At 39.5% G+C, this 11,928-nt stretch overlaps 1 protein-coding gene across 1 annotated transcript in view; it reads left to right on the top strand.

The window, feature by feature from the left end:
- The window catches only part of LOC107720075 (casein kinase I-like), a 35,232-nt gene extending 23,996 nt beyond the window's left edge, over window positions 1-11,236 (top strand). The window contains exons 5-9 of the mRNA XM_016527680.1: window positions 183-353; window positions 887-1,035; window positions 1,421-1,592; window positions 2,301-2,413; window positions 9,592-11,236. Of these exons, the coding sequence (XP_016383166.1) occupies window positions 183-353; window positions 887-1,035; window positions 1,421-1,592; window positions 2,301-2,413; window positions 9,592-9,642 (656 nt within the window). The 3' untranslated portion in view covers window positions 9,643-11,236. The remainder of the gene's footprint in view (window positions 1-182; window positions 354-886; window positions 1,036-1,420; window positions 1,593-2,300; window positions 2,414-9,591) is intronic.
- The last annotated feature ends 692 nt before the right edge of the window (window positions 11,237-11,928 follow it).

Here is an 11,928-nt window from a genome sequence, read left to right as displayed (position 1 = left end):
TAGGTACCCTGACTTATAATAATAATAATAATAATAATAATAATAATAATATAATAATGAAACCTCCTGTATTTTCAGACCTGACCTGTCATCACCCTAACATTTAGGATTAAGCCACTACACCTGTTATAGTCTGGCCATCCTAATGACATAGTGTTTATCGTCTGTGCTTTCTTTCACAGAGCAATCCAGACGAGATGACTTGGAGTCTCTTGGCTATGTGCTCATGTACTTCAACCTGGGCTCTCTGCCATGGCAGGGTCTGAAGGCTGCCACAAAGAGACAGAAGTATGAGCGAATCAGCGAGAAGAAAATGTCCACTCCTATTGAAGTCCTGTGTAAAGGATACCCATGTAAGCTTCGGTTTATACATATAAGGGTTTTTTTAAGTAGCCAATAGGCTTAAACTACATTACATCGCAGCCACAGACTATAAGCTACTTGCTAGTTGGAGGCAGGTGGAAGACGACAGCATTTGATTGGACAGTTCAATTATAATGTTTTTTTTTTTTTTTTTTACGTTCTATTCATCAAAGATTCCTGAAAGCATATTAGAGTGGTTTCTGAAGGATCATGTGAAGACTGGAGTAATGCCTGCTGAACATTCAGCTTTGCCATCAAAGCTATAAATTAAATTTTAAAATATAGTAAAACATTGAAATATTATTTCAATTGTAATAATATTTCAATATGACTTTTTTTTTTTACTGTTTTGATCAAATAAATGCAGTCTTAGTGAGCATATGAGACTTATTTTAAAGCCATGAAAAAAATCTTACCAACTCTAAACTTTTGAACAGTTGTGTTGATGACTTCAAATGTGACCAAACTGACTGAAAGCCACAAAACATAAATTTAATTTAATTTGCCTTTTGTTCGTTTCCAGCTGAGTTTGCCACATACCTCAACTTTTGCCGCTCCCTTCGCTTTGACGACAAGCCAGACTATTCTTACCTGAGACAGCTCTTCAGGAACCTTTTCCACAGACAAGGCTTTTCATACGACTATGTGTTTGACTGGAATATGCTTAAATTTGTGAGTATCATATGAGTTGTCTTTGCATGCATGCCGTATTCCTTACATTTTTGTTGGTTTTTATGGTGGTCTTTTAAAGCCTTAAAGGATTAGTTAACTTCCAGAATAAAAATTTCCTGATAATTTACTCACCCCCATGTCATCCAAGATGTTCATGTCTTTCTTCAGTCGAAAAGAAATTAAGGTTTTTGAGGAAAACATTCCAGGAATTTTCTCCATATAGTGGACTTCAATGGGTTTCTCAAAAACCTTAATTTCTTTTTGACTGAAGACAGAACGACATGAACATCTTGGATGACGGGGGTGAGTAAATTATCAGGAATTTTTTATTCTGGAAAGGAACTAATCTTTTAATTCTTCATTTATAATGTGTTGTGCTTTTCAGGGTGCAAACAGAGCGGCAGAAGATCCGGAGAGAGAGCGGAGGGATCGAGAGGAAAGATTGCGACATGGACGGAATCCTGCTGCCCGTGGTGTGATGCCTTCCAGCTCAGGTCGACCCAGAGGAACACAAGAAGTAGCACCTCCCACACCCCTCACGCCAACCTCACACACAGGTAATACATCCACTGCTGCCTGTTGGTGCTTGTTTTTAACTCAAGTAAAATCAGACATGTTTATGATGCAAACATCTGAGGATCTTTTTTGTCCGTACATAAGGATTATTTTGATTTGCAAGATACACAAGGGTTTTCTTTCTCTTCAGTGCTTCGAATCAAGACAGATTTGTATTCATCAGCTATTTTTTTTTTCTGCCATTTGTTGACGTCTTAGCTGACAGGAAGTGGTTAAAGGGTTGCAAGCTACTATGTTCAGCAGGATGTTTGCTAGACATGACTTAAATTTACTAGCGTTTGCTTTATCGAAGGGTGGAGGTTCTCACACACACATTTCTACAAGAAAGACATTTAAACAGTGACCCTGCACTGCTCTTGTTAGCAGCCTAGAAGAGTATGGCCTCAATTAGCACTCAAGGAGTTGAGCACATAGACTCATAAACCCACCATATGTCACCTCTACCGGAGTCACAGTAAACTTCAGTTTCTTTAATTCAAATAACGTTTATTCTCTGTAGAGCTCAAAGTTAAATGTAGTGTTTCCAGTTTGGTGTAATTACTTAGTGGTTCAGACGCTGGAAAACAGACGGATTTTTGTTTAGGTGGACATGACCCAGTTTGTGGTGTCAGTGTCCAATTTTTTCCATTTTCCAGGCTTTAGATGACACGTGTCTTCCTTCCTTTCTTTCTTTTTTTTTTTTTTGCCAGGAATGGAGCGAGAGAGGAAGGTCAGTATGAGATTGCACCGTGGAGCCCCTGTCAACATTTCCTCCTCCGATCTAACTGGCCGACAGGACACCTCACGCATGTCCACATCACAGGTACCAAATTTATAAGATGAAATACTTTTTTATAAGATGAAATGCATTTTTGCCCACTGGTGCCTGTGTGTTTGGCAGCATTGACAGTCTCGGCCCCAGCTCCACTGATCCTAAATGACCCTTTTTTATTTCCAGTCCACAAAAGGGATCACTTTGGTTAGAAAACCTTTATAAACAAACTCCTCCACAATTGCTTTCCAGCAGAGAGACAAAGGAAAAGATGATAGAGAGTAGGGGTGGGTGATATAGCCTCAAAATTATATCACGGTATTTCAAGAATATTTGCGATAACGATATTTATGACGATATAGAAAAAAATATGAAACAACGTTTTATTGGTGATTACTGCTGGTAGGCAGCAGCATTTATTAGTGCAAACAAAATGAAGGGCATTTTCCATCTTTTTCCAATGAGCTACTGTCATCGATGACAGACTACCTAATTCGAAGTGTAAATCTATTGTCATAAGGTGGCAGCAGCAGCTGTGTGTTCGGCTTGAAGCAGACCAATCGGTGTATGACGTCAAAATACTGCGAGAGTGACTTACACCTTATTTACACTGCACGCTCCTGCGGCGCGTTACGGCTCCGACGCGGCCACCAGAGCTGATCACGTCCACCCTAATCAATTGCTTGTGTTTACACCAGCCGCGCTGCGACACGTTTCAGAAGTGTCCCAGAAGCGGCTCTCCGCTTTGCTAAAGGCGCCTCGCCTATTTTTGATGGTAAGAGTGTGCACTCGAATATGCTCTACTGTAGAACCGCTCTCGCGATACTTTGATGTCATACACCGATCAGATTAGGCTTGTTTGAGATGTGCCTCGCTTCACCTGAAATGAAGGCGAGAGTAGGCGACTGCAGTGAGGGGGAGGAGTGAAATAAGCGCAGTCAAGACGGACAGTTCTGACCTCTCGAAGTGGAACAGATACCTACGAGATCAAAGGTGGATATCGCGTTATTCTCACTCACGTGCTGTGCTGATGATAAACATGATATAATTTCAGTTCTGTTGCTTTATATGAAAATAAATATGAGGAAAATCATGCTTTTGATCAGCGCAGTCAGTGGAGAGCAACTGCGCCCGACTGCGCAATCCGACACAGCTGCTTCGCCGTCACTAGAGGTTTTTGGCACACGTCAGCATGACATCAGAGCAAGTCGGACGTAACTCGGACACTTTTCTAACTGGCATGCATCTCGCGGTGATCACCGGTGATCGGTTCTGCGCAGATTTTGCTCATCTCAAACAAGCCTATTGGGTTTGTGGTGTTGTTGTTGTGCGCGCTAGGGAACGTAAATGCGCCATACAGTATTATTGTGGACGGTATGATATGGCACACCCCTAATAGAGAGTGACAGCCATGAAAGAGTGCTCAGATGGAGCTTGTGTCTGCTGTGGCCTGGCATGATATGGAGCCGGTGTCATGGTTTACAGGGCTGTTAGAATGCCATTATAAAAGCACTCTGCTCTGAGAGGTGTTTTTGGGCTATACATGCTTTATAGCTTATCTTTAAATTTGTGTTCAGCGGTGAAATGGACAGTATGTGAGTAGATGTAGAAGACGTACAATAAAAGTAAATAACCTGGGCTGCGTCTCTCAAAAGCATCGTAGAGACCATTGGTGGCAATGGTTCTACGATCTACTTATGGTTATGATGCTTTTGGGAAATGCAGCTCAGGTCGTTTTACTTTGGTAAATAACTTAGTAGGATTTGAAGAATAAGGAAGTAAGGAAGGTTTCTTCATTCCCTTTGTACTCCGTTTTATTGTTGTTGTTATTATTTATTATTGATATTGTTGGGCTCAACAATAAGGATTTTTTATTATATATTACAGACAATTATTATTATAAATGTATTTTTTATAAATGCTTAATACTTATTTCTGAGATTTTTTCAGTTATATATGTAACATATTTTTACAGACAAAAAGCACAAAAACTTAAAGTATTTTTGCTGTAAAATTATGGAATGCGGTGCAAAAAAATTTGTTTTCCAAACCTATTTAAATGACTCTTTCAAGACTAGCACAAATCACTCTCTATATCGCTGTCAGCCAGCTAAGTCACATTGCATTGCTGACATATTTACATTAGTTGAATTTGCAAACGACATTGTTCAAACATCACAGAACTCAAAAATGTATCATTTGCAAAGCAAGCATTACATAATTTATAAATGTAAGGATAGTTGAAACGCAAGCATTGGGCCATCCTTATTGTTGAGCCCTGTATTGTGTAACCACTGCCACATATTTTGGATCTTATTTGTGTAGAGTTCTTTTCAGAACATGTCACACATTCTTGAAATGCTGCCCAGAGTCATAATTCTGTCTAGAAGAGTCTCTGGTGATTTGAATATTTGCTGTTAACGCTTCTGTTCAGATCTGCATTTTTTGAGGTGTTTACCACATTGTTGTTGATTTTTTTTTATCACGAATGAATATGTTTCCCACTCCACTCGCCCACCCACCCATTTCAGAATAGCATTCCCTATGATCACCACGGCAAGTAGATGCTCGCCATGGTCTGGTATGAGAGACAGCTTTGGGTGAGTGACAATTGGGTGTTTTTAAAAATTTTTTTTTACTTGGACTACCTCCACTGCCCTCTATTAAGTAATAGGTGGCTCCCTGTCCCACATCACTGCTGTACGGCTGTTACGCAGCACATCACTCACCACACAGAATGAAGAGAGACTTCACTTCATTCCCAACTGTAATTCAGATGAAGCAGTCAGATGTTTAGCAAAGGCTTGTGGTGTTATTCAAACATAGCGCCACAGTCGGGCTCCAGATGTAAAAAAAAAAACATTCATTTTCTCCATAGAGAAACAGAAATCTGCCATCAGCTCTGAGATTCTCTTGTGAATACCAAAAGAATGTCATGCAAACTGTTGAAAATTAGCACCCAGGCAGTCTGTGTCTGACGTTACAAGCTAGTTTCTGCACAAAAGCGTAAGTGAGGCATCATCTTCATTGACTTCCATTCAGAATCCATCAGAATGGCTTCTAAATATTTTGCTTTCAACTTAAAAAAAAAATTTTTTGTACCTAATTAATGAATTGGTAGTATTATATTTTTTAGTTACTTTACTTTTAGTCATTTAGCAGACGCTTTTATCCAAAGCTTCACACGACCGCAGCCGCGACCGCTTCCGCGGTAAACTAAGCTTCTTTTTAATTAGTTTAACAAAACTCAAATTGAATTCAGCTGGACACACTTTCCTGTTTATCCCAACAAATGGCCAAGCAAAGCGCACGACACTGACACCACACACCACACATATTGTACCGTCATTTTTAATTGTATCCATTGGTAGTCTTTCATGAGATTGTAGTTCATTCACTCGTAACAGATTTCAAGTACACAGTATTGTACCTAAGTCAGATTAAAAAATACTCATAAGCACTTTTATGCTTCAAATCAAAGTTTGTATTGAAGACTAGATGTGTCAAGGTACACAAAAATGACAGTTCGATACACAACTTGGTTTTGAAGTCACTGTTCAGCTAGTTTGAAGCAATTAATATAAAGCATGTTTTATGTTTAGGACAACTTGGATAAGGCACTTTTCCCACAGCAGCTCACTCTGTGTGATTCTGTGTTATTTTTCAGATGTGTTCAAAGTGTCAAAATATATTGATATAACTGGTTCTTTCCTATCCTGGGGGGGGGGACTCCCATTTCAAATTATGTTCCGCACACAGAAGTTCCGCACGTGCAGTGGTCAAACAGCACTGCATTTGTTTGGTACACAACATGTGTGCTTAACCAGAAGACCCGTATCGGAAAATTTTTGGTACGAATACGTGTAGTTACACCCCTCATTCAGATTAATCTCAAAGCTGGCTGGTTGTTGGTTTTTTTTGTGGCTCTTAATTGAAGAATTTCTATGGATAAAATGAATGGGAAAATATTTATGGAACTAAGGTTAGTACTGAAGTACACCGAAACCACCAGTATTCATAGTCTGGGATTCTTGCATACTTTATTCCGGTTTCATCCCGGTTAGCAGTTTATGACCTCCCACCCCACTCTAATGACTCAGATGGTATTTTTAATCTTTGCAGAGAAAGTAATTCATAACACCAGATGATGTGATGCGTTACTCACAGATGCACAGTATTGTTATCTCCTGAACCATTTTTAACTGAACAACCCTCTACATTGCATAAATCACTCGCATATGTGACTAAATCTTACTCTGGGCGACTAAATGATGTCTATCGTTAGCCATTGGCTAATAAATTCTTAGATTTTACTCGCCAGTGTGTGAGATGGAGGCTAATTATAAGTTTAGCACAGATATATTTTCACTCGCACATGCACATATGCAAAGAGAGACAGCGAGACTCTTATACACCACGCTGAATCGGCGCGCTACGTGTAAACGGTTTGCTTTGTTATATTTTCCTTTAGAGTTCATTTAGAATTATTCAGCTTTTAAGAACAAGCTGAAGATATGCCAGCTTCTCGGGTAGTGGGTGGAACTAATGCGCAAACGGCAATTTCATTGGCTGGCCCTGTTTTGATTTCAGCAAATCCATTCGAGCGAACGCTGATAACCATTAATAATATTTATGAACCCAGCAGATAATAATAGTAGTAGCAGTATTATTATTTTTTAATAATAATAATGAATTACTATTATCTATGACCAACAATATCTTAAGCATCACCACCAGTCCTATGTTCAGTTAAAATTACAAATATTCATGCATACATGGTTACCAAGTTTTAGTTTTAATCACTAAAGTTCTATCATTAAATAGTGCTTAATTATCATAATATCATAATATAATGTTTGATTGACTGAAGTTAAGTGTGTACATTCAGTTATTTAAGAAGCTGTGCCATTTTACAAAGATAAGCTGATTTGGTGGAATCGTGTGTGTGTGTGTGTGTAAAATGGTATATCAGTCTGGCGAGTAAACAAAAAAATGTACTAGCCAATGGCGATTATATTGCCAAGGTGGGTGTAGAGGGTTGCTGAATCTAGACTGTTGGGCTTTTGCTTATTTTTTACTAAAGAAATGTGCTAAAGCATCAGTCTCCAGAAATATTTCCCTGCTATCAAACCAGTTTAAAGCATCATTTCAACCCTTCATGGGTTTGAGGATGCATTATCATTCCTTTTAGTCATGTGAATTTTCTGGCCGACGTATCTCTATATCCTAGTGCTCAGATTTGATCAGATCAAGAGTTATGATGTTGTAAACATAAGGCACTCTGCTTTCATTTAGTGCAAAAAAACAAAAAACAAAAGTAGTATGTTCACATATGCACATATGCCCACCAGACCATCTGTCACAAACGTCATATAGCAGCCTGCTCACGATCACCATGTACTCATAGATGTATTTAGAGAACCTAATAGTTGACAAAAGTTTAATCTAGTGTTGGAGAGCTAATTCAAAATCAGTTGCTGAAGCACAAATGCCTTGCAGCAGAGCGTTCTTGATTGTGTGCTGTGCAGCGCCCTCTGCTTGTGAGCGTGTGCTTCTACACTCTTACTGTGATGTATCCATAACCTCTAGTTGCCTGGGATGCCTCTTTCTGTTTCACTCTTTTAACCCCCAGTGCTTGGTTTTGGCTCTCTCTGGCATGCAGTGTGACCACCCAGACTGCTCCTGCGCCCTCTTAATCAGTGCAGCTTTACACTTACAAGCATTTTTGCTTTCAGTTGTTTGAGTGTAAAACTGCTGCTTATGACCTCAGTTTACAGAAAACTCCTTCATTATTGTTTGTGCCCTGAATGAAATGTGTTTACTGGTAGTCTCAGTTTGGCTGAACGACTCACCTCTGCAGCTCTTTTGTTCCCTCTGTAACGTCAGATGAATTCACCCCCGCCCTTTCGAGCAGCCGTCACATGATTGGCCCTAGAGTCCTCGTGGGCCCCCTGCACTGCCCTGCCTTTGACGGAGGATCATGAAAAATGTATCCCCACCTAGTAATTAATCACCTCAGATTTTATTGTGCATCTGAAGGTGCAAAACACAATTAGCTGTCGCCCCTCCTCCGATCTTGAGATAACCCGCCATTTGTGTTCCTGTGTGGAAACAAAATATACAGTATTCATTGTTTTTTTACCCACTTTGTGTTTGGTGTTATAAACCTTGTTCCCCCCTCTCCTGCTATTTGCCCTCTGCTGTGACAGGCCATGGGGGAGCTCAGAGGACGGCCCTAGGACCACCTAAAATATTTAGGACTCAAACCATGCAGGCACAAACAGTTACCGCCTTGTAAGAACTAGTGATGCACCAAAAAGTTTCAGCCAAAAGTGAATTTTCTGTTTTGGTCTTTTGGAGGGCCGAAATCATTGACTGAATGATGTTTAATTTTAATTGCTCAAAGTTTCGACTGTTAAAAGACATCAATAGAACAGCTTTTATTAATGTATTTATGTAAAAAAAAAAGTCACAATCTCACATTTACCTCAGGAAGCCATAAAATTTTCATAGCTCATTAGTTAGTTAGAAAAAAAAACAATATAACTAAATATTTAACTGTAATATTGTTTTTACTGTATTTTTTATTTTTTATTATGTTTATATTATTGTATTTTTTTTTTATAATTGCTGCATTGAGACTTTATAAATATTTTTTAAAAGTCTTACCCACCCCAAACCTTTCAAGAGTAGCGTGATTCAAATTCAATACGTGTTTATTTATTATCATTATTTGTTGCTGTGGGTACAGGCATTATGCAAGAGTTAGTGAAGTCATTTGGTGACGTCCATCTAATCCATCATCTAATCTTTTTGAAGAGTCACACCTAACAGTTATCACTCCAAAATACTGACTGCTTGAACGTAGCCAAACTAAAATTGCACTGTTCAGGCCAATTCACACTCTGCACCGACAGACGTCGACAAACAGTAACAGACCCATTCATTGGGTTTTGTCTGATCATGTGTTACTCCTGTCGGTGTCTTTTGGCATTGGTCAGTGCTTGTTTCTGCCAATGGAACATGTTAATACGGCGTTTGTCGGGTCTTGGAATGTCTGATAAGTGACGTACTGGTCAGCTGTCACCATTGGTCTATGTCTATCAGTGCAGTGTGAATTGCCTTTTAAAAAAAACTCAGAAAGCTACTGAGATTCTCTCAGGAACAGTTTGCATTTATACCATGTGGCATTCAGAAACTGATGTGTCTGTTTCTCCTCCCCACTCCAGGCTCTTTCTCGCGTCACCCCAAGTGGCCTGCAGTCTGCCGTACCTCGATGAGACCCTCCACACACCTCAAGAGCAGACCAACCATGGCCCTGATCTGCACTAGGACTTCTCCAGCAGCCTCTAACCATGTGAAATCAACCTCAGCAAATCAAATCGAAACAAGAGACTTAATTTCCACCTTCCTCTCAATGCATTTAAACACACTTGAGAGTCACGCAAATTCGAGAGATGGACAGATTTTGGTTTTCTTCTTTTCACACACACTCCACACACACACACAAACATTTCCTTACCTACACTACTCCAAGACACCTGGGCACATCAGTTGGGCTTGTTAACATTACTTTTTGCCAGACAATCGCTGGCGAGATGGGAGGGACAGGGGGGTGGGGCGGGGCGTGATTCTTGGCCATCACTGCTTTCAGCCCTCTGACACACACCAGAAGGAGAGGGCCATCCGCCTGCCATCCAGGGGCCTCTTCGCAAAGCAGAGCTTCTTGGCTAAAGCCATGTACAACAGCTCTGATTGCGCAATTCACCCTCTCCTGTTGCAAAAAAATTACTTTTACACAGCTTGGAATGCAGCTGTACTGATAGCCATTGACATTTTGCTTACCGTAATCTTTTATTTTTGTCTTTTTGTTTATGTACAACAGAGATTAAATTGATTTCACACTGGTTACAGTTTTTTGCAGGTGAATCTTTTTCTCTTTTTGCTAGTTTAACAGCATTAAGCTTAATGAAATGTGCAGAATTAAATTGAACGTTTGAAAGCCTGTTTGTTCATGTGGCAGGATGAAGGCAGTGTCCTTTTTATGTCATTTTGTAGTTTATTATGTCGAAGGCCAGACAGAGAAACATACAGCAAAGGTTCGAGTAGTCATACCCACAATACCACCTTCACACCTTTTTAGATTATTTTTAGTTTGTTGCACCCATCAACCTGGCCTCTTTATCAACTCGATTATCAACAATTGCTCATTGATTTTATTGCATTCCCTCAAGCTTTTTTTTTTTGTTTCTCGAAAGCTGTGAAATGCCTGTATTGTACAGTTGTTGATGTTATTAATGTTGCTCTTTGTTTCTTTTTACCCCCTGAACTAAGCTTAGTGCTTTTACAGTAATGCAGGCACACATGGTTGGGTCAAGACTGTTGGACAATGTCACTGAAAGACATTTATAGCCGTTTAAGAAGTCCAATAATGAGAAAAAGAGCTTAATTTTTCTGACCTGAGGGTATAAACATGAAAAACTTGGGGCATTTGTTGAGACAAACGGGCACATTTTCTTTTAACATTTTGTGTTTGGATTTGGAAATGGATGTCCTGAGCCCAGCTTGTCTCATTGAGAATACACCAGCCATCATTTAAGCCATGCCTGATTTGTTTTTGTTTTCTTTTGACTGACACTTTTAACAATTGCGATGCAAGTTTTTGTTTTTCTTCAACTTTATTTACTGAGTATTACCAATGCTTTTAGTACTACTCTTCCCTTGTTTCAGAAGTGTGGTTCCTTGACTTACTGGTGCTATAAGTCACAGGACGTGGAAGGCGAGCTGCCTGTCTGTATCATTCAGCAGAGTAGAGCATAGGCTTTTTCTGTAGTCATGGGGGGGGGATAGTGGTGAAACTCTTAAATTCTGTTGTCATGTATATAGGATGTTTCTAGTGATGGCAAAGTACCATTTTTTCATAGCCACTGTCTGTGTGTGTATTATGAGTTTGGGGAAAAGGCTAGTGCTTAGAGAGGTGCGAGGAACTTTGTTCTGTTCTAGATTTGATAAGTTAGTAATTCTTTCTCTCCACTGGTGGTCTCACAGAAACAGCCGCTCCCGTACTGGTGGTGTTTAAATGTAGGCACAAGTACACTTTGTCGGGGATCGAGCTATTATGGATTTCTCTTTCATTTTCTGGTTCATTCTACACACGACTGCTTGGCCAGTCCTTCTGCATCACACTGTGCTGTATCAGGTGGAATTATGGATCTTCTTTCCCTGGAAGATTTTTTTTCCCTCATTTGTATTGCCACTGTATTTGTGTATTTTAAAATGTGTAAATAAATTAATAAGTACTTGTAAGCAGTTTTTTTCCCATTTTCCTTTCTCCACATAAAATATGTTTCTTAAAGAGATAGTAATCCAAAAATGAAAAATTCTATCAATTACTCGTGTAGTTCCAAACCCATAAGACTTTTGTTCTATTGAATGAATGAGGCTGTGAGGGATGGCACGCACTGTATAAAGGTCCTAAATCATGTAATTTTTTACAACTCACAACTTTCAAATCTATTTTATGGCGTTTTTAATCCGTGTATCATTCGATCATTCGTCTCCTTTTT

The sequence above is a fragment of the Sinocyclocheilus rhinocerous genome, unplaced genomic scaffold (assembly GCF_001515625.1).
Source record: "Sinocyclocheilus rhinocerous isolate Xijiao unplaced genomic scaffold, SAMN03320098_v1.1 scaffold273, whole genome shotgun sequence".
In the NCBI taxonomy this organism is placed as follows: Eukaryota; Metazoa; Chordata; class Actinopteri; order Cypriniformes; family Cyprinidae; genus Sinocyclocheilus; species Sinocyclocheilus rhinocerous.
This window is presented reverse-complemented; position numbering and strand designations above follow the sequence as displayed.